The sequence below is a fragment of the Meriones unguiculatus genome, chromosome 1 (assembly GCF_030254825.1).
Source record: "Meriones unguiculatus strain TT.TT164.6M chromosome 1, Bangor_MerUng_6.1, whole genome shotgun sequence".
Classification (NCBI taxonomy): domain Eukaryota; kingdom Metazoa; phylum Chordata; class Mammalia; order Rodentia; family Muridae; genus Meriones; species Meriones unguiculatus.
Window position 1 is genome coordinate 23,971,526 of NC_083349.1, and position 24,206 is coordinate 23,995,731.

At 51.9% G+C, this 24,206-nt stretch overlaps 2 protein-coding genes across 3 annotated transcripts; one reads left to right on the forward strand and one right to left on the reverse strand.

Annotated features, from left to right (window-relative positions):
* The first annotated feature begins 1,395 nt into the window (after positions 1-1,395).
* On the forward strand, positions 1,396-6,411 carry Ctsf (cathepsin F). The gene is made up of 14 exons (XM_060384159.1): positions 1,396-1,741; positions 1,950-2,048; positions 2,323-2,407; positions 2,500-2,561; positions 2,683-2,758; positions 3,506-3,619; positions 3,709-3,854; positions 3,943-4,039; positions 4,119-4,199; positions 4,895-5,014; positions 5,094-5,158; positions 5,255-5,345; positions 5,748-5,806; positions 5,886-6,411. Exons 1-14 carry the CDS (start codon positions 1,532-1,534, stop codon positions 5,958-5,960), a joined length of 1,380 nt encoding a protein of 459 aa, XP_060240142.1. The 5' UTR covers positions 1,396-1,531; the 3' UTR covers positions 5,961-6,411.
* A 121-nt stretch (positions 6,412-6,532) lies between these two features.
* Actn3 (actinin alpha 3) lies at positions 6,533-23,956 on the reverse strand. 2 transcript variants are annotated; one of them, XM_021650268.2, is made up of 21 exons: positions 23,297-23,955; positions 18,481-18,595; positions 18,028-18,147; positions 17,719-17,805; positions 17,552-17,639; positions 16,991-17,069; positions 16,832-16,913; positions 14,106-14,191; positions 13,688-13,780; positions 12,902-13,132; positions 12,629-12,776; positions 10,630-10,780; positions 9,974-10,082; positions 9,747-9,887; positions 9,287-9,469; positions 8,794-8,928; positions 8,526-8,705; positions 7,598-7,744; positions 7,447-7,512; positions 6,903-7,061; positions 6,533-6,821 (listed from the first exon to the last, which is right to left on the reverse strand). In XM_021650268.2, exons 1-21 carry the CDS (start codon positions 23,438-23,440, stop codon positions 6,663-6,665), a joined length of 2,703 nt encoding a protein of 900 aa, XP_021505943.1. In that variant the 5' UTR covers positions 23,441-23,955; the 3' UTR covers positions 6,533-6,662. The 2 variants fall into 2 exon arrangements, with proteins under 2 accessions (XP_021505943.1, XP_060240135.1); XM_060384152.1 differs by having other exon boundaries at positions 6,552-6,821; positions 10,630-10,803; positions 12,625-12,776; positions 23,297-23,956.
* Positions 23,957-24,206: the final 250 nt, after the last annotated feature.

Consider the following 24,206-nt stretch of genomic DNA (forward strand, 5'->3'; position numbering starts at 1 on the left):
TTGTCTACCCTCGTGTCTGTGTGTGTGTGTGTGTGTGTGTGTGTGTGTACATGTGCACATATGGAGGCCAGAAGACAGCCTAGATGTCATCATCAGGAAAGCCATCTAACTGCTATGAAACAGGTTTTCTCAGTGGCCTTGAGCTCGTTAATTTGGCTACTTTGGATGATGGTGAGTGGCCCATGAGCCCCATGGATCCTCTTGCTAGCTTTTTTTTTTTTAATGTGGATGCTGGGGGTTGAACTTAAATCATCAAGCTTGCAAGGCAAGTACTTTACCAACCCTTGGCAGTACACACCTTTAATCCTAGCACTAGGGAGGCAGAGGCAGGTGCCTCTGTCTGAAGCCAGCCTGGTCTACACAGCAAATTCCTGGACAACCAGAGCTACATAGTGAGGCCCTGTGCTGAAAACAAACAAACCAACAGAACTGTCTCAAAGACTTTTTTAAAATTCCTTCATATATACTTTGCACACTGCACACCACCTATGCACAAATTTCTGTGGCAAGGTTTATTTTTAACAGCTTTAACTTCAAGGAGTCAGACAAGATGCTTCTGGCAACAGCTGAGGATAATTCCTGGCCTCCTGGCTCCAGTGGATTTTTTTATCCAAGCAATTCCAGGAAATGTCCCTTTTAGTAATAAAAGCCCTCCTTTTCGGTTCCTCTCCAAGTGTGCCTGAGCTCACACGGCGTGCACCTCGGGTTACGGTCCTTTTGTTTATTCCCACGTACATGTTTACACCTTGTCCACCCCACCCCGCACCCTTGTTTTCAGGCGGCACCCTGGAACACAGAGCCTAAATGACTTAAGGTAAGACTCCCGCCCTCTGAACACACCGTTTTGATGATTACTTGTATGGATGTCTTTAAGCCCCACAACAACCAAACCCATGAGGGAAAAGGGCGGACTCCAACTCAAAGTTCTGTCTGTATCCAAGAACGACCTTGAACTACTGCACTTCGCGTCCCTTCCTCCTGATTACACCATTCTAGGCTTATTCCGTGCTGGGGATGAATCACAGGGGCAAGCACTTTATCCACTCAGCTACATCCTCGGGTCCCACAACCCGTAACATTGCTGACCATCTCAAAGGAGAGATCATGCCACGAAGCCAGATTCTGGAACCAATTGCTTAGGTTCAAGTTCAGAGCTATCTGTAAGCTTCTCTTTCCCTACCTGTGAAACACCGGACAGCGCTTACTTCTCAGGTCTGCCAAGATTAAAGGGATCCAGCATGTCCTGCGTAAGGCAGAATAGCAATGGAGTAAGTGGCAGGTTTCATTTATCCAGTTTTGTTCTCAGGCTACTAGTGTCCTCTCCCCTACATCCCACCACCACGTGCTCCCCGTGCCTTCCGTAAATAAGCGAGCGCGCAGGCGCCAGAAATCGGTGTTCATTGGCCGTCCCGGCGCAGCCCAGGGCCGTAGGGGAGAGACTCTGTGGCCTCTGACCGCAGGCTCCGCCCGGGGTCGGTTGATGCGCGAGTTTGTGGGTCGGTGAGTCGGGGCGATCAGCTTCGCCATCGCCATGGCGCCCCTGCTGTGGCTGCTGGCGCTACTCCCGGCCGCGGCCCCGGTCCCGGTCCCCGCCGAGCCCTGGGCCGACAACGAACAGGCCTGGAACCTCTCGTTCCCGGAGCTGCTGGCGCCCGCCCGCTTCGCGCTGGACATGTACAATTACGGCCGTAGTGCGGGGTCGAAGGCCACGCTGGGGGCCGTACGCGGGCGCGTCCGCCAGGTGAGGACGCGCGGGGAGCGGGCGCGGGGCCTGGACCCAGCAATGGTGCAAAGTGAAATTTGTCTTAAATTTGGGGTGATGGCCTGGACGGTGGAGGGAAGAAGCTGTGCTGGCTGAGACCAGGTAGGGAGGCACAGATGGGCAATGGGCTTCTGAGAGGAGCAAAGGAGGGGGTGGCTGTCCCAGCTTCACCTTCTCCTCCATCCAGGTGGGCCTGGGCTCTCTGTTCTTTCTGCAAGCCACTATGGAGGAGCCGCCTTGCAATGATCCCCAGGTGTGCCTGCTCCCTGAGTCCAAGAAAATCATGGTGAGTGATGGGTTCCCAGATACTGCTGGCCCTAAGCTTGGCAAGCAATTAGAATGAACGGGTCCTGTCAAGAGGCGGCGGTTACCCTACCCTGAGTTACTAGTTAGAGACTAAGATACTCCGAAAAGGTAGGCGTTTGGTTGCTAGGTGTCAGCTGCTGGCCACTGCTGCCTTCTCCCACCAGTTACGATTGTCTTCCCTACGGAGCTTCTAGCTGATCTTGCCAGGACTTGTTCCGAACTGTCCCCGGACTGTCTTCTTTCTCTTCCTCCAGCTCTGCAGCTTTGAAGTCCTGGAAGAGCTAGGAAAACACGTGCTGTTGAAGAAAGACTGTGGCCCAGTGAATGCCAAGATTACAGGTGCTGGGAGAGCTCGTGAAGACTGGGATAGCCCAAACCGTACTTGACTCAGAATCCAGCCCTGATTGCTTCTCTGTTCCAACCCTCTCCAGAGTATGTAAATGAGACTTTCCGATCGTTCCTGCCGATGATGAACAAGGATCCCCTGCCCCGGGTAAAGAGCCTGTGTCCTGGAGAGCCAATTGCCTCTTAGGCTCCCTTTTCCCTTTCCCCTCAACTAGTGTCCTGGGGTCAGGCTGAACTTCTTGTAAACAAACACCCTTTTGTCCTCTCAGGACTTTTCTGTGAAGATGGTTACACTCTTCAAGGACTTCATGACTACCTATAACCGCACTTACAGATCAAGGAAAGGTAGGACCTAGCCTTGCTTGTACCTGTCCCAATCAGATTTGGGCCTTCTTCCTATCATGTTACCTTGATATTGAGGAGATAAAGAACACAAGGACCTTGTATCACTTTCTTCCATCTTACCTTCCTAGCCAGAAACCTTGGGCTTCATCCCTTCAGGCAGGGTGGGGTAAGGTTTAGATCCAATTTTCTGTGTTGGATTCCCTCTGTCTTCGTCTCCTGAGTGACACCCTTAGGTCTCATTTTGGTTACTGCTTCTGTATTCAATAAGTCATTGCTCCAGTTTGGGCCGTTAAAGTTGACCACACCTCTCATCCATGTCTCATTCTAACTGCCCCAGGGATCTGTCCTTACCAACAGCTTCAGGGACTAGAGCAATGGCTCAGTAAAGTCCTTGCCTTGAAATTGTGAAATTCTTCTCCCACCAAAGAAGCCGGATATGGTGGTCTGGATTTGTAACTGCAGCAGTGGTGAAAAAGGAGGCATAAATAGGCTCACCCCAAGGCAATAAGAGACTGTTTGTGTCTCCAAAAAAAGTGAAAGACCCTGAGGAATGACATGAGATGTTGTCCTTTGATCTATACACTCAGACGTGTGCGCACACGCACGCACACGCACGCATACTTAGAAGCTTCAGGCTCAGTCCAGAGTCTATCTCTCACTTGGGGAAACCTCACTTGCTAACCCTGCTTACCTCTCCTTTTATGATCTGCTTGGATTCAAGCCTCTTTCCTCCTCTTTGGTCCTCAGAAGCCCAGTGGCGCTTGGCTATCTTTGCCAGAAACATGATCCGAGCTCAGAAGATTCAGGCCCTGGACCGTGGCACAGCTCATTATGGGATCACCAAGTTCAGTGACCTCACAGGTGAGGATGGTGACCAGACCAGAACTTGTGCTCCTCGGTCTGTTTTAAAATAATTCATTCCTCTCTACCCTGCCCACCTCTATCTACAGAGAAGGAATTCCAAACCATCTACCTCAATCCCCTCTTACAAAAGGAGACTGGCGGGAAGATGAGTATAGCCAACCCCATAAAACATCTCGCCCCACCTGAATGGGACTGGAGGAAGAAAGGGGCTGTCACTGAAGTGAAGGACCAGGTTGGAGTCTCAGAAGTGGGGGTAGGAATGCAAGCTGCATGGGGCCTGAAGAAAGGGTAGGGCCTTGACCGTGTCCATTGTCTTGTAGGGCATGTGTGGCTCCTGCTGGGCCTTCTCTGTCACAGGCAACGTGGAGGGCCAGTGGTTCCTGAACCGGGGGACTCTGCTCTCCCTGTCAGAGCAGGGTAAGAACCCTGCTCCAGACCCCTGCCTCCAGGCCAGCCCTTCCACAGGGCCCCTTGCAACCAGCCTTCTGTCTCCTAGAGCTCTTGGATTGTGACAAGATGGACAAGGCCTGCTTGGGTGGATTGCCCTCCACTGCCTACACAGCCATAAAGAATTTGGGTATGTATTAATTAGGTCAGGAGAGACAGCAGGTATCACGGAACTTGGTCCTGGTCTTCATGCTGACCCCTTCTGCCTGAAGACTACAGACTTGACTACATGTCAGTTTTGTCAGAGCCTCAGTTATCTCAGCTATGAAATGAGATATACAGTGTCCATTTTGTATATTGTATATTGACACAATCATGTCTCCAATGTCAAGTGGGAGAATAGATATAAGATTCTGATGCATGACAAGGACCAAGTGGATCTTGCTGTTTTTACTTCCTGGAAGTCTGTGAATAATAAGAACTAGTTGCCAAACTGGATAGCAACACGTCTCTCTCCTGAGGGGAGTGTTAAATTCAGCCATGGTCTGTGGTGTGGGGTAGCTTAGAAACTGCTCCAGGAGCCTGGCAGGGGTCTGAGCTACATTAGCAGTAGACTCTTCAGAGAGGACAAGCAGCAGAGGGCAAAAGTGCCAGGCAGCCTGGAAAGAGATGGGAGTGGAGTCCTCTCCTTGCTGGTGAATGTAGCTCCTTCTTCCCCATACCCTCTCATCCCTGTCATCTCCAGTCTGAGGAGACTCCTCAGAGAGGTTCTGGGGCCCCAGGGGTATGTAAGGAATGTGTGACCTCAAGTCTATGGGACAATTGACACTCTTCTGTCTGGGAGAACATGAGTGAGTGATAAACAGGAGTGTACTCATTCCCCAGGAGGGCTGGAGACAGAGGATGACTACCGCTACGAGGGCCACGTTCAGGCTTGCAACTTCTCAGCAGAGAGGGCAAAAGTCTACATCAACGATTCAGTGGAGCTGAGCCAGAATGAGAATAGTGAGTAGAGGGTGCCAGTGCTGGGTCCAGGTCAGTGCTGCTGGGCCCAGGGACCACTGACATTGCCTTCCCCTCTCAGAGATAGCAGCCTGGCTGGCCCAGAACGGACCAATCTCAGTTGCCATCAATGCCTTCGGCATGCAGGTGAGGCCCTGGCCTCTCCACCCCTGCCCCATCTTTTGTCTGTACCTCCCTCACTTCTCCTCTGAGCTGGCCCCCTACTCCCTGTTTTCTCCTCAGTTCTATCGCCACGGGATTGCTCACCCATTCCGGCCCCTCTGCAGCCCTTGGCTCATCGACCATGCTGTGTTGCTGGTGGGCTATGGCAACCGTGAGTTCCACTGGTCTCCTGCTTTCCTTCCATCTACCCCAGGCCACACTCAGGGCCTAGATAGCAGCTTCTTGGGTCTTTTGAGGGGAACATCCGAGTCATGCCTGGGAACCTTGTCCTGAACCCCAGCCTCAGAAGAACACCCCTGCCTTTTATAGACAGGAAAGCGGGAGTTGTGGAAGGTTGAAGGGTTATTCTAGAGGCAACTGGCTAAGTGTGCCCTCCATGCCTTTGAGGTGCGTGAGGTCTCTGTGAGGATGGTAGGTGGGCCTCCCTGGCACTTTGCTGTTTTCCTAGTTGCTGTTGCACTGTAGGCCCACTGAAGCTATTTGGAGGGTGCAGTGTGTGAGTCTCTGAGGGGAGAAGGGCCTCTGACCCCTTGTATTCAATGTTGCTCCCCAGGCTCCAACATTCCTTTCTGGGCCATCAAGAACAGCTGGGGCAGTGACTGGGGTGAGGAGGTAAGTTCTGCCTCTGGTTGACCCCTGACCCTCCAGCTCACCCTACCCAAGCCCCTCACCAAGCCCCACTCTCCCTCAGGGTTACTACTACTTGCATCGTGGGTCCGGGGCCTGTGGTGTAAACACCATGGCCAGCTCTGCGGTGGTGAACTGAGGGACTTGCTGGCACGAAACCTGATGCTGACCACAGCGGCCCCTTCCTTAGCCTGACTAATGCCTGGCCCTGCCTCAGGAGGCACAGCTGGCTGAGGGACAGGCACTTTGTACCTCAGGGTGAGCAGTGGGCCCTGGGCCCCTTCTTCCCTTCCTGTCTCCCTCTCACGCCCACCTGAAGCTCCCCAGGTCTATCTCTGCGAAACTGTGATAGCAAGGAGGAGCCTGAGGTGCAGGCGGCTCATAGAAGCCAGCGCCAGGGCAAGAACCCTGGGCTCGGGTAAGATGCAGGATGAAAATACTCTCATCACAAACCTAGATCTGTCCTCAGCAGGCTCTGGCTTCCTGTCTTGGTTTTCCTCAGTCTGACGCGGTAAACTTTCCGGTCCCCTTCCACATCCAGGGAATTTGTAACCAGCCTTCTCTAAGAGCAATAAAGAGGTTCCCTGCTCCCCGGCGTGGTGTGCTTGGTCTCTGAGGGAAAAGGTGGGTCTTAGGGACCCCGATGGGTCAAGGTGGGGTAGCTGGTCCTGCCCAGGAGCTCCAGGACTCAGTTTTCCTTTAGGAATCAGAAAGAGATGGAAGAGGCCCACAGCCTGATCTTTATTCAGAAACATGGTGCTGGATGATCTTGAAGCCCTTGCTCTGAGGGACAGTGGAATCTGCCACAGGAAGTGCCCTCTCTCCTTCACCTCCGAGAATGTCAGAGGTCACTCTCTCCATAGAGGGCACTGGAGAAGGCCACGTAGTCCAGGGCTCCAGGTGGAGCCCCAGATCCTTTGTAGGGTGCCATCCGGCGGATGCAGTACTCAGCCTGCTCAGCGGGGAGCTCTCGCCGCAGCTCCTCTGGGGTAATGTAGTTCTGGAAGAGAGAAGACGTTCAGGGCCCGCAGGTCTTGGGCGACGCCCTAGCCCGCCAGACCCCCCGCCGAGGGAGACTCACCTTGTCCCCTGCCAGGATTTTGAAGGAGGCTACAACTTGTTCAGCTGTGTCCGTCTCGGCGGTCTCTCGGGTCATGAAGTCAATAAAGGCTTGGAAGGTCACAACCCCGGCTGCGTTGGGGTCCACCATGGTCATGATGCGAGCAAACTCCACTTCCCCCTGCAGAGATAGAGGTCAGGAACTGTGTCCACACGTGCTGAAGCCAAGAGGGCGCCTCATGTCCTGTCCTGGGGATTTTTGTACATAGCTTATGTAACCCCAGTGACAAGGTACCCTATTCTCAGGACATTAGTCAGCTTGGCTGTAGGGAACCCCTCATGGCAGGCAGAAGGAAGTCTGCCTTTTGCCCCTCTTGCTTCATAGTTGCAATGTTTTACAATTTAGCATTGCTTCTTAGAGGGAAAAAAGGTCTAAGCTAGGACCTTGAGGTTGCATAGACCTCTCAGTATCTTAGCCTTTGTGTGGGTGTGATAAGCAGAGAAGATGATTTGTGTGAACAAGGAGGGAAGCTGATGATAATTCTGGAAGTGGCCTTGGGACTCACCAGGTCATAACCCATGGAGATGAGGCAAGCTCGGAAGTCATCTGGCTCCATCATCCCATTCCGCTTCTATTGAGACAAATGGATGTCAGGCTTGGTTTCCAAATCCCACCAGCCCCCATGTCTTAACCCATAGGACTTGGCCCCTGCTGACCCTGTCAAAGTGGTTGAAGGATGCCCGGAATTCGTTGAGCTGCTCCTGGCTCAGGCCCTTGGCATCTCGGGTCAGTACCTGGTTCTCTACCTCGTTGATGGTGCGGGCAATGGAGGTGAGCAGCTGCTCCCAGCCTACACGAATGTGCTAGGAAGGGAGACACAGCAGTCAGTGGGTAGGCAGGTCTTGGTCCTTACTCCAGCTTTACTCCTTTTTTGTTGTTTTTGTTTGTTTTTTGTTGTTGTTTTGTTTGAGACAGGGTTTCTCTGTGTAGCCCTGCCTTTCCTGGAACTCGCTCTCTAGGCCAAGCTGGCCTCGAACTCACAAAGATCCACCCGCCTCTAAGTGCTGGGATTAAAGATATGCATCATCACACCTGGCTGTCTAGTTAGTTTAATCCACTGTGTGGCTTTGAGCAAATCCTCTTCCTTATTGGGCCTCTGTACCCACCTCAAGGTTCTGAGCGACCGTAAGCAAAGCAGCTCTTTCTATCTTAAAGTTTGATGGCTTATTATGCATTAACTATTGATCCAGCAGCCATGGCCAATCCTGGGATCTGGCTTTGGAATGCTTTGTGATTCTGAACAGGTCACTTCCCTTCCTTCCTCCCTCCATCTTTCCCTCCCTCCCTCGCTTCTTTCTTTCCTTCCTTCCTTCCCTCATAAAGCCCAAGCTGATCTTGAACTTGCTATGTAGCTGAGAATGTCCTGATCTTAATGCCTCTCCCTCTCAAGTGATGGCGTAACAGGTGTGCATCTCCACACCTAGCCTGGACAAGTTACTTTCCATTGCCGGATAACCAAATAGCCATAAGGACATTGGAAATGCTTGCCAAGCTGGATTGGTGACCCTCCTGGGACAGACAGGCCCCACCCAGCTGCGATCCTGCCACACTTCCCTTCCCTTCCTCCGAAGGGCGGGGTCCCACCTCCATGCTGTAGACTGTGTGCTTGTTATCAAAGACCAGGCTCTCCTGCAGCAGCTGGTGGTCACCCTCCAGCCGGTCGATGTTGCTCTTGTAGTTGATGATGTTCTGCTCCTGCTGCCTCAGACCTGCCATCTGCTCCTCCAGAGAGCCAGCCAGCCCAGCTGCCAGCCGCCCCACCTCCTGCAAAGGCACCCAGGCAAGATAAGGACTCTCAGCATTCCGTGGGCCAACCCCATCCAGTCCTCGTCCTAGCTCTCTGAGCCCTTACCTCCACCTTCCCCTGGATCCAGGGTCCTATGGCATTGGCCTGGGCTGCAAACTGTCGTCGGAGCCTCTCATTCACCTGCTGCCGGGCCAGTTCCTCCTGCAGTGTCTGGTCACGGCTGGGTACCAGCTTTCGGACCTGGGGAGGAGAGTGGTTGTACTATGTGTGGCCAAGTGTGGGGGCCCGGAGACGATTCTGAAACGGACCCTCAGACTTCAGTTCTTCTCATGAGCCAGAATGGGACATGCGGATAAACTCTAGGGCAAATGGCTTCGTATTTATAGGCTCCAGGTACCTCATCTGTAAAATGGGGCCAGTGACGTATGGGTGGGCTCGGAGATGGTATGCACATGTCTATGTCTGTCAGTCCTGGTAGGGGAATGATGTCGGAGGCTATCCAGTGCCGCATGGAATCTGCGGCAGACTCCAGGTGGATGGAGGTGGGCTTTACTCCCCACATCTTGGGGCAGCATGCAGGGCTGCTATCGGCACTCACCGTGTCCCACTTATTGTTGATGTCCTGTGAGCTAAGCGTGATGTAGGGGTTAGCGGACTTTGGCCGCAGTCCGTATGTTTGGCAGATCTTCTGGATCTCTCCTTGGATGCCCAGGATGGCACCTCGCTCTCTATCAGCCTCAGGCAATGTTGCCTTGAACTGTTCATGTGCCGTTAGCAGGCTCTGGGGGAAACAGGAAGAATCGGCCAGCACAGCCATTTTACCGCAGGCAACGGGGTGCGGAGCAGGGAGGAGCTAGCTCATCTAGCAGTTGGTGCAGGACTGGGCCAAGAACCTAGGCCTCTTGCCTGCCAGCACCGCACTCCAGAACTGGGTTTTTCCTGCTTCCTATTTCTATTACCCAAGAACCCAAAGGTTTTCCTGACAGGATGTAAGACCTCTCACTTCCTCTCATCACACCTAGTGCCTCCCAAACTCTTCCCACAGTGTCCTCACTCACCTGGGTCTCCTCTACAGAGTGCACTAGCCAAACGTCCTGCAGGTCCTCAATAGCTCCATCCAGCCAGTTGTTGAAGGGTGCTGCCCGCCGAGCAAACTCCAGCTGCAGCTGGTCAATGGTTTCCAGGAGCTTCTCCATCCTCTAGGGGCCAGGAGACCACGGGTCAGATCCTTCCCGGCTTTCTGGCCTCATCGCTTTGCTCCCGGTCCCCTGGCCCACCTGCCCACCTCTAGCGCGTCCCTCCTCTTCTGGGTCAGTGTTCCCAAGTTATCCCACTGGTCGCAGATGGCCTGGCAGCGGCTGTTCACCGAGGCTGCCTCATGGTAGTCCAGCTCGCTGATGGGGCAAAAGGGGAATGAGTAGAGGCAGACCCTGAAGGAACCCGAGGCAGGGTGAGGGCGCAGCAATGACAGTGTTAGGCAGCCAGAGCACGTGCGGGGCAGAGGGGCTTATTCTTCCAAGGGTCTCAGTGTGTCCCTGCAGGGAGACCGCCACCTAGTCCTAATCCTCAGCTCCAACGTTCCTGGAGATTCCAGACGCGGAGCCTGGGGTTTCAGAAGCAGGCTTGTGGGAGCAAGGGAACTGGTAGTTGGTGAGGCCAAGGCTGACTCCCACGGTAGGCTAATATCCTGAGGTGAAGGGGGTTTCCAGGTTGTGGAGGACAGGTCTCCCCGGGTGGTGGGACACATGAGTGCCCCTGGATAAATGTATAGGCAGCAAAGCGAGTCGGCGGCTGTGGATGATGTCTCAGGAAGGGCATAAGCAAGTAAGAGGAAAACAGGTGAGAGGAAAACAGGATGCCACCTCTTAGTTACCAAGGGTCTGACAGAGGAGGAGGGCGGGGTGCAGTGGGGAGCAGGGCGGGGTCTCCGGCCACGCCTACTTGAGTTCCTGGGCCAGGGCAGCGATGTGTTCCACCCGGTCTTGGTGAGCAGCCAGGTCGCTCTCAAAGGCCTCATGGCGCCGCAAGAGCGCACGCACCTCCTGTAGCGAAGCTGACTCATAGTCGTGTTGGTTCAGCATCTCCTCTTTGCCTGCTCGGAAAGAAAACGGGGCCCTGTGACCCAGAGGCCACCAAGGCTGGAGTGTGAGGCTTCCCAAGCATACCCTGAGAGGCCATCCTGACCTTTGGGTTCACATGCCGGTGACCCAGCACATCTAGGATGATGACCTTTGCTTCAAGGAACTTCTGAATATTGAACTCTCACCCCCTCCCCTTTTGTTTGTTTGTTTGGTTGGTTTTGCTTTTGCTTTTGTTGTTGTTTTGAGACGGGGTTTCTCTATGTAGTTCCTGGCTGTACTGGAACTTGCTGTATTGACCAGGCTGACCTCAAACTCAGAGATCCGATGGCCTCTGCCTCTCGAGTGCTGGGATTAAGGGCGTGTACCAACACGGCCCCGCTTTCAAAGGTCTCCATTCCTCTGTGAACCCCTCAGTCTTTTGACCTGGCTTCATTTGCTCACCACTGCACAGTGCCTGATACTTGGCGGGTGGCAGACCCTCCATGAATAATTGCTGTATAAGTGAATAATAGATGTAAAACTTTTTCTTGTGGAAGTGTTTGCTGAGTAAAAGTTGCTTTAATTTACAAATAAAGAGCATGATCACAACAGTGGTGGAGATACTTCATTAGAGGCCCCTGCATTTTTCAGGAGGTGATAGGTAAAGATTCAGAGATTGCCCCAGGGTCCCCTGAGCTGTAAATTTCAAGAATTTTTTTTTCCTGTTTGTTTTGACACATGGTCTCTCTACATAGCCCTGGCTGTCCTGGAGCTCACTATGTAGACCAGGCTGGCCTCAAACTCAAAGATTTGCCTGCCTCTGCCTCCCAGTGCCAGGATTGAACGAGCGTGCCACCAGAGCTGGCAACTTCAGGAATTCTTATAAAAATGTTGAAACTATTGTTATTCACTACATCAAGATCCATCATTAGTGCTTGCTTATTTCTTTTTAACAGAACAGGGCCATTCTTTTTTTAACATTAATTTTTATGTCTATGTGTGTTTTGTCTTCACATATATATGTGCAACATGCACATGCCTGGTGCACAGGGAGGCCGGAAGAGTATGTTGGATGCCCTGGAACTGGAGTTACAGACACCTGTGAGCCACCACGTGGGTGCTGGGAATCGAACCCAGGTCCTCTGCAAGAGCAGTCATTGCTCTTAGCCACTGAGCCATCTCTTCAGCCCAAAGAACTCCTTATTTTGTAGGGCTGAAATCTCTGGCAGACCACGTGTAGAGAGTGATATAGTTGACTCATGCAATATTCTACATCAATATACTTGGAATATGACGGTGATTTTAAGATTAGGAACAGACTTATCTTTGGACACCTGTTTCATGTATAAAAGCTAAGTAACAAATTAATCAGAGAGGAGTAGAGAGGGCCAGAGCCTGAGAGGAGGGAGGTTAAGTTTATAGATAATAGCCAGCAGTGGTGGTGCATGCCTTTAATTCCAGCACTCAGGAGGCAGAGGCAGGTAGATCTCTGTGAGTTCAAGGCCAGCCTGGTCTACAGAGTTCCAGGCCAGCCAGAGCCACACAGAGAAACCCTATCTCGAAAAACAAAAAACAAACAATAACAACAAAACATGAGCCTAGACTGCGATGCAGCAAGTCAGAATAGAATGAAAAATCTGGTCTCTAGCCAAGTTTGGTAGCCTGTGTCTTTAATCCCAGCACTCAGGAGGCAGAGGCAGGCAAATCTCTGCCTGGTCTACAGAATGAATTCCAGGCAAGCTAGCAGTATATATTGAGGCAATTTCTCAGGTGGGGGGAAGGGAAGGAAACTCGGTCTCCTCTTCCCTGCAGAAAATCTGCCTCTGTCCTGTGCATTTTGTCCCAGAAAGAAAGAGTCCAGCCTCGTGAGATGTACCTACCCCGGGTCCAAGCTTCATGCAGGGAAGCCTTCTGCTGGAACTTCTCAGCCAGGTGCTGAAGTCGCTGCAAACGCCTGATCTCCGAGAGCAGCCAGTCCTCGTAGCCTTTCTCCACCTGCTCCAGTCCCCGCCACGCATTGGCTATGTCCTGTGTGGAAAACAAAGGTGGCCTCCATCATGATTCACCCGGTAGGCAGATGGGGAATCAAGAACCCAGGGTCGCCCGGGGCCTATGGGCAAAGCTGGAGCCCCCTCATGCCCAGCCTAGCTCACCGAGACCAGCTTGCCCTCCGAGGGCATGAAGGCAGGTCGGTGGCTCAGGCGCAGCTTGGTCTGCAGCGTGTTGAAGTTGATCTCCAGCTGGCACTTCTCCTGAACGCGGGGAGGCTTGTGCAGGCGCCGATAGTCTCGGAAGTCCTCCAGCTTGCGCTGCATGGCGCTCATGCTGGGTTCGCCCACGCGGTTCTCAAGCCATGGGACAGTGCGGCGGATCCACTCCAGCAGCTGTCAGGACCAGAGCAAGGCAGAGAGTTCTGAGCTGACCTGCACACTTCACCCATCTCCTCTCCACACATAGACTATGGCCAGAGGGCCAGGCCTCAGATACATGGAGGGGACTTTCAAAAACTGTGGAGCGCTGGTCAGAGGAATAGGATACTTAAGTGTGTGTTCAGGGGGAGGGTCTTGGGGATTGAATCTAGAGCTTCCCATAGTCTAGACAAGCACCCTACCACTGAGCCACATCCCAGTTCCCGGACTGGGTCCAAGGGTCAAAATAGGTTAGTATGGAGAGAAAGGCCATGTGGCTGCCTACATACATGGGAAGGAAGGGAGCAGTGAATGAATGAACAGAAGGTGGATCAGGAATGACCAGGAGTTTTGGTTGAGAGAAAGGAAAGAGATGATGGGGAGGGAGGCAGGGACAGAAGGAAGCTGGAAGGAGGCTCTACAGACTCACATCAGAGGTTAGAGAGGTTCGGAGGGTCAGCGGGGACAGGCAAGGAGGACAGTGGGACAGGCAAGGGGACAGGCAAGGAGGCTCTCTGGCCCGAGCCTCACCTCACTGGCCAGTTTCTCATACTCCTCCATCAGCTTCTCATTTTCCTGGTTCACAGCTAAGACCTTGCAGATCCTGTTGGCAGCGGTCTCTGCCTGTAGCGGAGACAGCAAGAGGCCTTAGGACAAGCTACTCCAGACACCCCAGCCTTCCTCCCTGTGTATAGCCCTTAAAATATTGGCCCATGTACAGTTTGGGAAGGAGGGATGATCACATCTTTAAGGGCGGAGGGAGCTTTCAGGACAGAGGCTTCCGCCCCTGAGCTCCCGAAGACCCACTGTTTACAGCTGAAACAGTTGCCCTCCCTCTCACTTATGTGCCTCGGCACCTCCGAACATTGGGCTAACGCCAAGGCTGGGCCCTTGGGCCCTACGTAGGCAGCAGTGCCCTCGGGGAAGCAGCAAGGAGGCCGTCCTTTACCTGCTCAGCCCCAGCAAATGCATGGTAGAAGCAGGAAACATAGGTCATGATGGCCTTCTCATCTGGTTTTGGGGTGTTCACAATGTCTGGGGAAGGACAGCAAGATGGGTTTTGTTTTGTTTTGTTTTGTTTTTCTCATCTTAGGCGAGTGCTCTACCACTTAGCTACGTCCTCAGCTCTTCTCTTCTAACATGAACATTGACCAACGCCAGTGTGGGGAATGAACTCAAGGCTCTCCCCTCCGTGTGAAGAATATCCTCAAGGTGACAGAAGTGAAGACATTGAGTCACTGACTGCCAGCTATTCCAAGCCCAGTGTTTTTCTCTCTCTCGGGAAGCCCTCCATGACCACCCCAGGACCTGGTGCGAAACCATTCATGAGCAGGTAGTGAGGCCCTCAGGGACCTGTGCACACTGCCTGGTGGTCCTCAGCCAGTGTGTAACTTGGTCTCTCTGCCCTTTCTCTAAGTCTTATGATGTCCTCGGGGGCCGGAAGCAGTGCCCGTCGGTACACAGACATCCAGGGCACCATGCTGTTGTGGGTGTCAACGTCCCAGTCCCATATGGGATATGGGACTGATTCAGATTGTCCACAGCAGCGAACTATCTGCCTGGTGCAGGCCCTGAGAGGGGCCCTTTGCCAGCTGCAAATAGTTTAAATCTGAGGACTCGGAGAGGGAATAAATGCCAGGGCCCAGAGAGAGAAAGGAGCTCTACGAAAGAAGGCTGCTGGTGCTTCCTCCCTGCTGCTCATGATTGCTGATGCAGTTTGAAGAGAAGTCGGAGATATCCTGAAACAAAGATTGGACTTTTCACAAGGAACCCAATGACCCTAACCAGCAGAAAGCAGCTAAGAGAACTGTGCCCCCTGTTCCTGCTAACTTCCTTTCTGTCCTACCCAGTGTTGGGGTGTTGGAGATTAGGGTGGATAAGGGAGAAAGAGACATAAAAAAAACCAAGATAGTTTTTAAAAGGGCATAACAAGTGACAAGCGCTTAGAATAATGGCTAATGCAGAGGAAACAGCAAGGTGCAGAGAAATGAATGTACTGTTTCAGGATACGAGGAAAAGGTTGAGTGCAGCTGCTTCCCCTGGTTTCTCTCCCACTTTACTCCCAGAAGGGACCCTCTGGTTTGGCTTGGCTGTCTTCTTCCTGCATTCCGTTTTAAAGAAGGTTGGGAGAATTGGTGAACAATTGGGAGCATTTCAAGTGAATATGGAGGGAAATGAGAAACAAACAAAAAAAAATGGACGAAATAAGAAAATCAAAAGTGTCACTCAATTCTCTCGCTTTTGAAAGGATTGCAGAATTGGCTGTGCAACTAGAGAGTTTGCAGGTAGAGATGGCAGCAAATAGCGCCGCCACTGGAAAAGGGAGGGGGAAAAAAGGGTTCAGACCTGGTAACTGAAACAGGGAGTTTCCCAAAACTGCAAGTTCCCACCACCCCTCCGTGAGGCTAGGGACAGAGAGGAGCAGAAAGCCGTACATGGTGAAAAAGTTAAAGAGAAACAGTGTGTTTTGAGAGAAAATGTTAATCTTAAGCAAACTGAGCTGCCAGAGGAGCAGCCTTGGCATAAGAGATTACCACCATCAACTCTCCCAGTAGCCACCAAAAGCCTTAGATATCAAAATGCTTGGTGCTTCAATTGTAGTAAATTCGGTCACTTGAAAAGAAATTGTGCTAAAAGCCTCAGAGATCAAAATGGCTGGTGTGTTAGCTCTGAGAAATGCAGTATGCCAGGGACGTTGAAGGAGCTGTTTCTGGTAGCACTGGGTTTTAGGCAAGAACCGGAGTCTGTAGACACTGATAGATACATGTCCAAGAGAGGCATACAAGGTAACTTCTTGCCCTTAGAAAACAGCTTTGGAGTCCCAGCCCGAGGCTCAACAGCAAAAAGTACAAGCTGCTCCAGACAAGGGCAGCTCAGAGCTATCAGGTTTTAAAAGAAACTAGTGGTCCAAAAAGGGTTTGGTTCCTTAATCATCTCCTTTTTAAAAAGCAACAGCAGGTCTCATTCCCATTAAAAGAAAAGCCTTTTTTTTGTTTTGTTTTGTTTTTAAACAGAAAGGGGGAAATGCTGTGGATGTGAACATGTTTTTGTTTTGATCCCGGGTATAGGATAAGGGACTGATTCAGATTGTCCACAGCAGCAGACTATTTGCCTGGTGCAGATGCTCAGAAAAGATTTGCTTCTTCGTTGACTGAACATTGCTTGTGCCCAGAGACTCAGGCAGAATTTGCCCCAGAGCAGCTTCCAGTCTTAGGAACCAATATTATCCCGGATATTCAGACGGCTGGGATAGGAGGCAGAGGCCAGAACCATTCCATAGAGGAAAGCCAGGAGAGGGAGGACAGAGGGATGAACTGTACAGCTCATGGAGAAGAGGAATGATGGTTTGAAACATTGTGAAAGGAGCTAGGAGTAGTACCACATGCCTATGATTCTAGCACTTGAGTGGTGGAGGCCGGAGAATCAGGAATTCAAGGCTAGCCTTAGGTACATAGTGAGTTTGAAGCTACCTGGACTACATGAGGCTCTGTCTCAAAACACACACACACACACACACACACACACACACACACACACACACAAGACTTCGAAAGGGAAGAAGGGTAGGGATAGAGTACAAGACAGAATATCACTGGAGGAGGAAGAGGAGCAAACTGTGTGGAGACAGGACTGGGTCAAGTGTGTACTTAATACTGTTTTATCCGTTGATCTCACCTTCTGCATCCAGCATCTTGGGGATGTCCAGGTATTTCTCTGCCACCTCAAAGGCGGTGTTCAGGTTTCCGATTGGGTCATCCTATATAGGTATGAATGCGGAAAGGTCAGCTGAGGACAGAAACTGCAGAGTTGGGTCTGAAAGTTATAGAGGCCCACCTTGCGCAGCTTGGCATAATCAATGAGGTCTGGCCGGTGGCGGTGGATGAGAGCACAGAGGGCCAGGCCGTCCTTCCAGCTGGACAGAAAGAAGGAATTGTCAGGCCTAGGTTCAGGCTGAGGCCACATCCCACCCTCGGCCTAGAAGCGCTCTAAGGGGGCAGCCTTCTCTGTGAAGTATAATCAAGTACAAATTCCTTCTCCCCTCATTGGCAGACCATCTTGTCCCAGCTCATTGTGGTCCCTTCTCACTCCTAGGGCTCAGACCAGACCAATTTCCAGATGTGTGTGTTTTTTTGGGGGGAGGGGGGTGTCTCCAGGTCTTCTCCAGCTGAAACACACTTCCAGGAATGTCACAAGTGGTCCTTGCCTCAGGAGTGTTCTCAACCCTCTACCCTTGTTCTGTCCTGTTCACTTCAATGTATCCTGAGTCCTCATCTCAGAGGCTGTTCTAAGAACTGAACTGGAACCCCTCAAGTCGCTGAGGTTTGGGATGGGGCCAGCCTAGACCAGCACAGACCAGGGCTGCCCACTGTGACCCCTTGAAGCCATCAAACAGACCTGGTATGGAAGTTCTGGACGTTGACGTTGCGGTATGGTGCCGTCTTCCGCTGGCACCAGAGAAGCAAGCCTTCTTTGGCCGAGGTCTCTGGGTGGCAAAGGGGCAGAAGCATTAGCTGGGAAAGGGTCTGAGCTGGCCCTCTCCACCTGTCTCCTCCTCTGCTCACCTTCTACAGAGATGTCCTGGATGGCAAAGCGGAGGATGATGGTCCAGATCATGCCCAGGGTCATCTTCAGGTTCCCATCAACAATTTCTGCCCAGGAACAGGGGTCAGGGTTGGACATCCAGGCCTCAACTCTCAGTCCTTGGGCTCAGCCTCCTAGCCCTTGTGTCCCACCCGAGCCTGGTAAGCTAATAGGTAAACACCTAAGAAGTGCCCAACAGTCGTCTGACAGACAGGAATAATTGTCTTCACTGGTTCTCATAGGAGAAACCTCCTGAGTCCTTGCCCGGGCCCCTCCTGCTTCCTTCTCACCTTCAGCACCGATGGAAACGAGCTTAACTCCTTTGCTGGCAATGAAGTCCAGGGCCTTATTGACATTGGCGATTTTGTGGAAGCGCATCTTGCCTTTGTCTGGCCTGGGCAGCCTCTCTCCTGAATATAAAAGGAGAGAGTAAGGGTCAAAGTTCATGAGCAGGGGCCTGGGATGTACCTCAGTAGTAGAGTATCTGTCTAGCCTGACTGGAGCCCTGAATTTGATTCTCAGCACATAAAATAAAATAAAATAAAATAAAATAAAATAAAATAAAATAAAATAAAATAAAATAAAATAAATAAAATAAAATAATAAAATAAAATAAAATAAAATATAATTAAAAAATGCTGTTCTCAGTCTCTCCCTTCCTCAATACAAGTCCTTTCCAGCACTGTGCTGCCACCATTCCCACAGGTCTCCAGACTTCCCTGACCACAGATGTGCACCCTCACCAGAGATGACCTCCAGGAGCAGCATGAGCTTCAGGCCGTTGCGGAAGTCCTCTTCAATGTTCTCGATCTGAGTGCCGGCCTTGCGCAGATGCGAGTTGCACCAAGCCGTGAAGGTCTGGGGACAGAAGACAGGGATTGGACTACAGGACTGGATCTAGGCATGGGGAAAGCTGAGACTGGGGCACACAGACGTAGCTCCTCCTTTGGGATAAGTCTTAGGACCCAAGACCCTGAATATAAACCCTGGCTCAGCCCCTGGCTTGCTATGTCTCCTTCTCCAGCTCCTTTCCTTCTCAAAATTTTAGTTCTCCCGAGAAAAGCGAAATGGTGCTGGGGCCTCTGTAGGTACCTGCGGCCAGCGCTTCACTGGAGAAGGGATTAGAAAACGTTGATACACGACAGAGTGGAGTTCCCTGAGGGTCCACACAGCTCAGAGATATGGTCTCTAAGCTGAGAGATCCCCAAGAGAAGCACATCTAGATGAGGGTGGGAATCAGTTACCAGGGGACCCTGGACTTAAAAGCACAGATGACCAGCAGTCTACTGCTGTTCTGGAATGATTCATTAAATACCTGATTATCCCCACTAGGTCCCCTAGAAGTGGCCTCTTGGTGCCTGCCATCCACATGACCCCTACAACCAGCCTCAGCTTCCACCTAAGAGGATGGAGATACGGCTGTGTCTTCAAACCCTGAGTGTTACCGCTAGCTCTGGATCCCTGAAGGAGTCCACAGCCTGGTTCCAATCCCAGCTGCCATCCCTCTCCGTGATCTAGAAGCAGCCCTTGACCTCTCTGTGGTTTGTTTCTCATGATTGTTCGAGTAAGGGGAATCAGATTCTGAAAAGTCTCTGGTCATTCTTGCTCTGACCCAGCAAGATCCAGGAATTCAGCCCATTCTTCCCACCACAAAGCAGATGCTCCCGAGAGGTGGCCCTGGAAGCCAACTGGAATTCTCTCCTCAGCCAGATTTCCAGGTGTGCTGGGAGCTGGAGTATAAGAGGATTCTGTAACCACTGGACAGTTCTCATTGCTAAGGGACCACGGTGAGCCTCTGTCACAGGGGCTGTATAAGTGGGACCCAGAATAAAAGATTGCATTCATATTTTCTACAGCTGCTTCTGCCACTGGTGTCTGGATGCCCTAGGCCTACAAATGGCAGGGGGCTAGGCAGCTTAGTAATGGGGGGGAGTGATGGTTTTTGTTTGTTTGGTTGGTTGGTTTTTGAGACCAAGTATTCCAGGGTTTCGTGTATTTTTTAACTTACTATGTAAACCAGTGGTGACAATGAACTTCTGATCCTCCTGCCTCTGCCTCCTGAGTGCTAGGATTACAGACATGTACCACCATACCTAGTTTATCCGATGCTGGGGGCCCACGCTGGCGCTTTGTTCATGCTAAGTTAAGCCAGGACCTAATTATTAACTAAGCTACAGTCCCAGTCCCAGTCCCAAATATGAGTTTTAATAAGATGTAGCCCTGAAGCCGGGCACAGTGGTGCACGCCTGTGATCCTAGTACTTAGGGAGGCAGTTCAAGACCAGCCTGGTCTACAAAGTGAGTCCAGGACAGCCTGAGCTACACAGGGAAAGCCTGGGGGGGGGGAGGCAGGGAAGAGGGGGAGAAAGATATAGCCCTGCCCTGTAGGAGTTCGGCGTTCGTAGCCAATCAGAAACTGCTGTCCCTGAGGCTTACTGGCAGGAACATGCAGAGGAATGTGGGGTGGAGGGAGACTGTCTAAACTAGGTGGGGGCTTCTTGATAGAGGTTCACGTTGGATCAGAGCTGTGATGGAAGAGCTGTGATGTACGGGCCGGGGAAGGGCAGACAAGGGCATGCCAGGCAGGGGCAGACACGAGGGGAAATGTGTAAGAAGGAACAGTTGTTCTGTTTGTGGGATGGCACCGTGGTACTGCTGGAACGAAGCTGGGGGTGTTGGGGTATCAGTGGTGAGAGACAGACCGGAGGGGTGGCAGGGGCCAGGTCATGCATGATCCTGGCTGCTAAGCCGGGGAGTTTGAACTTGATCCTGAGAGCTACAGAGAGTTGGCAAAGCTTCAGGCAAGAGGGAGGCATCAGAACTTAATTATCTTTGGGACAGGCCTCTTTATGCAGCCCTGGCTATTCTGGAACTCACTATGTGGAACAGGCCAACTGACAGAAATCTGCCTGCATTTGTCTCCCAAATGTAGCTCAGATCTATACATTTAAAAACTCACTCTGGTTGCAGAGCAGGGGAAAACGAGGAGGTGGAAATGGATACAAGGCATAGTAAGAGATGGGAGTAGGTATGAGGAGGCAGGGGTTGTATTTTGTTTCATTTTGATTCCAGATATTCCTATGGCCTTGTGGTTAAGACTACTGGCTGTTCTTCCAAAGAACCCAGATTGGATTCCCAGCACCCATGTCAGGAGGCTTTTAACTGACTGTAACTCCAACTCCAGAGATCTGACGTCCTCTTGTGGTCTCCATTGACTTCCATGTACACACACATAAATTCAAACCAATCTTTAAAGAAAAATTTAAAAAAATATATATATATATATATTTGTGGAATATCTGGGCTGTAGCTTACTTGGTAGAGTGGTTGCCTAGCACACAGGAAGCCCTGGGTTTGACTCCTACCATCACTTAAAACCTGATACAATAGTGCATGCCTGCAAATCCCAATTTAGAAAGTGGAGGAAGGGCTGGAAAGATCATTCAGTGACTAAGAGAATTTGTTGCTTTTGCAGAAGACCTGGGTTCGATTCCAGGCATCCATTTGGTTGGCTCATTACCACTCCAGGTCTAGGGAATCTGATCCTCAATTCTGATCTCAGGCATCAAGCATGGACATAATGCATGTACACTTATGCAAGCAAAACACACATAAAATAAAATGAATAAACCCATAAAACATTTAAAAAGAGGAGGCTGAGGATCAGAAGTTCAAGGTCATCCTTGGTTACATGGAAATTCAAGACCAGTGTGGGCTACATGAGACCTTAAAAAATGGCCCAAAAAAAAAATTCTGTGAACCAATTATTTTTTAATATGATCAGCTGAAGGGGACTCAGGTATCAGGAGAGAAAAGGAGAGCTCCAAAGCTGGAAACCCTGGTATTGGAGTCACTGGTGAGCAAGAATCACCCATTGAAAAAGAATGCAGGAACAACGATGGACGGGGCAGAGCAGCACCTGACCAAAAGGATGTGATAAGCAATGCGGAATGGGGAAGAAATAACTCACATGTCCATCTATAGGGCAGAGCCTGTTCTGTTGGTGGATTAACGGGTGACATGGGTTGTTGATGGACATGGTGGCTATAAATTGGAGTGAAAGGACCGTTCTGATATTTTAAGTGGCAAAGGCAAGAAAGAGACCGGCAGATGTCATGGTAGGGACAAACTTGGATCTTGGAGAAGGCTGGCTGGCTGGGGGAAGGGGGGAAGGCGGGGGGGGGGGGGGAGGAGACAAGGAGCAAATGGCAGCTGGAGCCAGGGGCAGGGATGACATCACCCGGGGATTGCCGAACTCAGGGACCACAGCCATGCTTGGAGACAGGTGCAGGGGAGTGGGGGGGGAGGGGTAGCTGTAGGGTGGATCATCCCAGACACCTCAGCCCAGTCAGCTCAGGCTCCTCACCCCTGCAGTGAACTCCTGCCTTCTAACACAGAGGAAATGCTCTGGTTCTAAATTCTGGGGTTCTCGGTTCCTGCAAATTCTACTATTTTCCTGGAATCACGCACAGCAGGCAAAAGGCAAGCACAGTGGCGTCATAGTGCCCTCCCTATGCCTGGCCTGCAGATCTTCAAACTTTTCTCAATTTGGATGGAATCATTTTCTTTTTGGGGAACCCAGGTGGCCTGCTCCCTCCACCAGGGAGCTAGGAGTGAAAATAGTTTCGGGGAGGGAGGGGAGAGTGCCCTACAAGGCTGGGCCTGGGCAACAGCTGCCCACATGGCCCTCTTGAGCTCCCCCAAAGGCGCTGCCTCAGCACAAGTCTCCATCTGGGCCCCTGGATTAAGTTACTGGTAAGGGGACCCGGAACTCCTCTCCTCCCGACCTTCTGGCCTTTTAGCAGACTCAGGGCTTCTAAGACAGGGAGGGGTATCTTGGGAAAGAGTGGGTAGGGGCAAGGGACAAAGAGCCCCACATGGGGCATTCTTCTTTATTTTTCCTCACAGTATATAATAGGCTGCCTCTCTCTGCCCTTTCCTGGGCCTCAGTTTCCTCGCTTGTCAAGCCTGTAGAGGGACTATGGACACTATCCTGAGCAAAATACAGGGAAAGAGTGTGAGATAGTTCTTCTTCCCTGTTTCCCCAAATCCACTGCCTGGCATGTTCTCCTCAGGATGGCATTGGAGAGGAGGATGGGTGTGCAGCCTTTAGGATGACCTGCAGCCACCACCTGGACTCCACTTTATAGATGAGAAAACTATTTACCCCTGTCCCAAGATCACACAGCAAGCTAACCACAGAGGAACATAATTTCCTGGGAACCCCTCACCTCCCACCCAAGAACAAGTTGGTCTCCTGGACCTTGTCCAGAATCTACTTTCACATGCAGAAGTGGGGCAGTGGGCTCAAAGGAATTGGGGGAGGGGGTGTCACTGGGGACTCCAGGAACTCCTTGACAACCTAAATCCTTCATAAGGACTCCCAGCCTTTCTTCTAGTCCTTGAGGACAGCAGATAGCTGGCGGGCAGAGCCCAGGTTGGGGAGTAGCAATCTAGATAACAGGGAGGAGGCCCTGCCCTTGAACTACCCACATACCGAGGAAGAACTACCTGGCCTCTCAGCCTCAGTTTTGCCTTTGGGAAATGGGTGAGCACTCACTTTCCGCTGCTGTTTCTCCCAGGCCGGGTCCAACAGCAAGTCACGGTCCCAGTCCTCCTCCTGTTCCATGTACTCGCCGCCCCCGCCGCCCGAGAAGGGCCCCTCCCCGGCCCCCAGACCCTCGGGCTGCATGACCATCATCATCTTGCTTAGGCTCTTGGCTGTGCTCCGCTCCGCTGGGCAAGCGCTTGACCGCTCAGCTGGGTTAAGTAGGGCCCGGACAGCCCCAGATCGGATTCGTACTAAATATGGGGGAGGTGGGTGGGGCCAGATAGGGGGCGAGGGAGCTTGGGTCAGAACCAGAGATTGTGCTAGAGTCAAAGATTGCGGAATCGCGGGGGATGCTGGGGTCACTACTGGCCTAGACAGCGGGTTCGCATTTCAGCTCTGCGGTTAGCTTGCTGTGTGATCTTGGGACAGCCGTGGGTCTTGTCTGTTTCCTCATCTGTAAGGTCGAGTCTAGGTGGTGGGTGCAGGCCATCCTAAAGACTGCCCCTTGCACCTGAGTCTGTCCCCCCTTCAAGCACTGCGCGCGCGAGATAGACCCCTATTTCTATTTCACAGTCTGTCACAACGAGACAACAAGCTGTTTGGGGAGTTTTCTAGGGTGATGGAGACACCCGAGCATGGGGAAAGGCCCGGGGCCAGGGGATAGGACCTGCCAGGTCTATAAATACCGGGGCGGCTGCAGAGGAGTGTAGGGAGAATGTGCTGAGCCGGGAAACCCCCGACGCCGCCGGGACTGCAACCCAATCCTCCCAGGGTGGCAGCCAGCCACACCAGGGGGCGGCCCCTGCCCTACGCTGGGCAACGACTTCATTTCGACACCTGGGCGGCAGCACCAACCGGATTGTGAACATCTGGTCGGTCAGCCAATCGCTTCTCTGCGCCTGTGGCCCCTCCCTGTAAT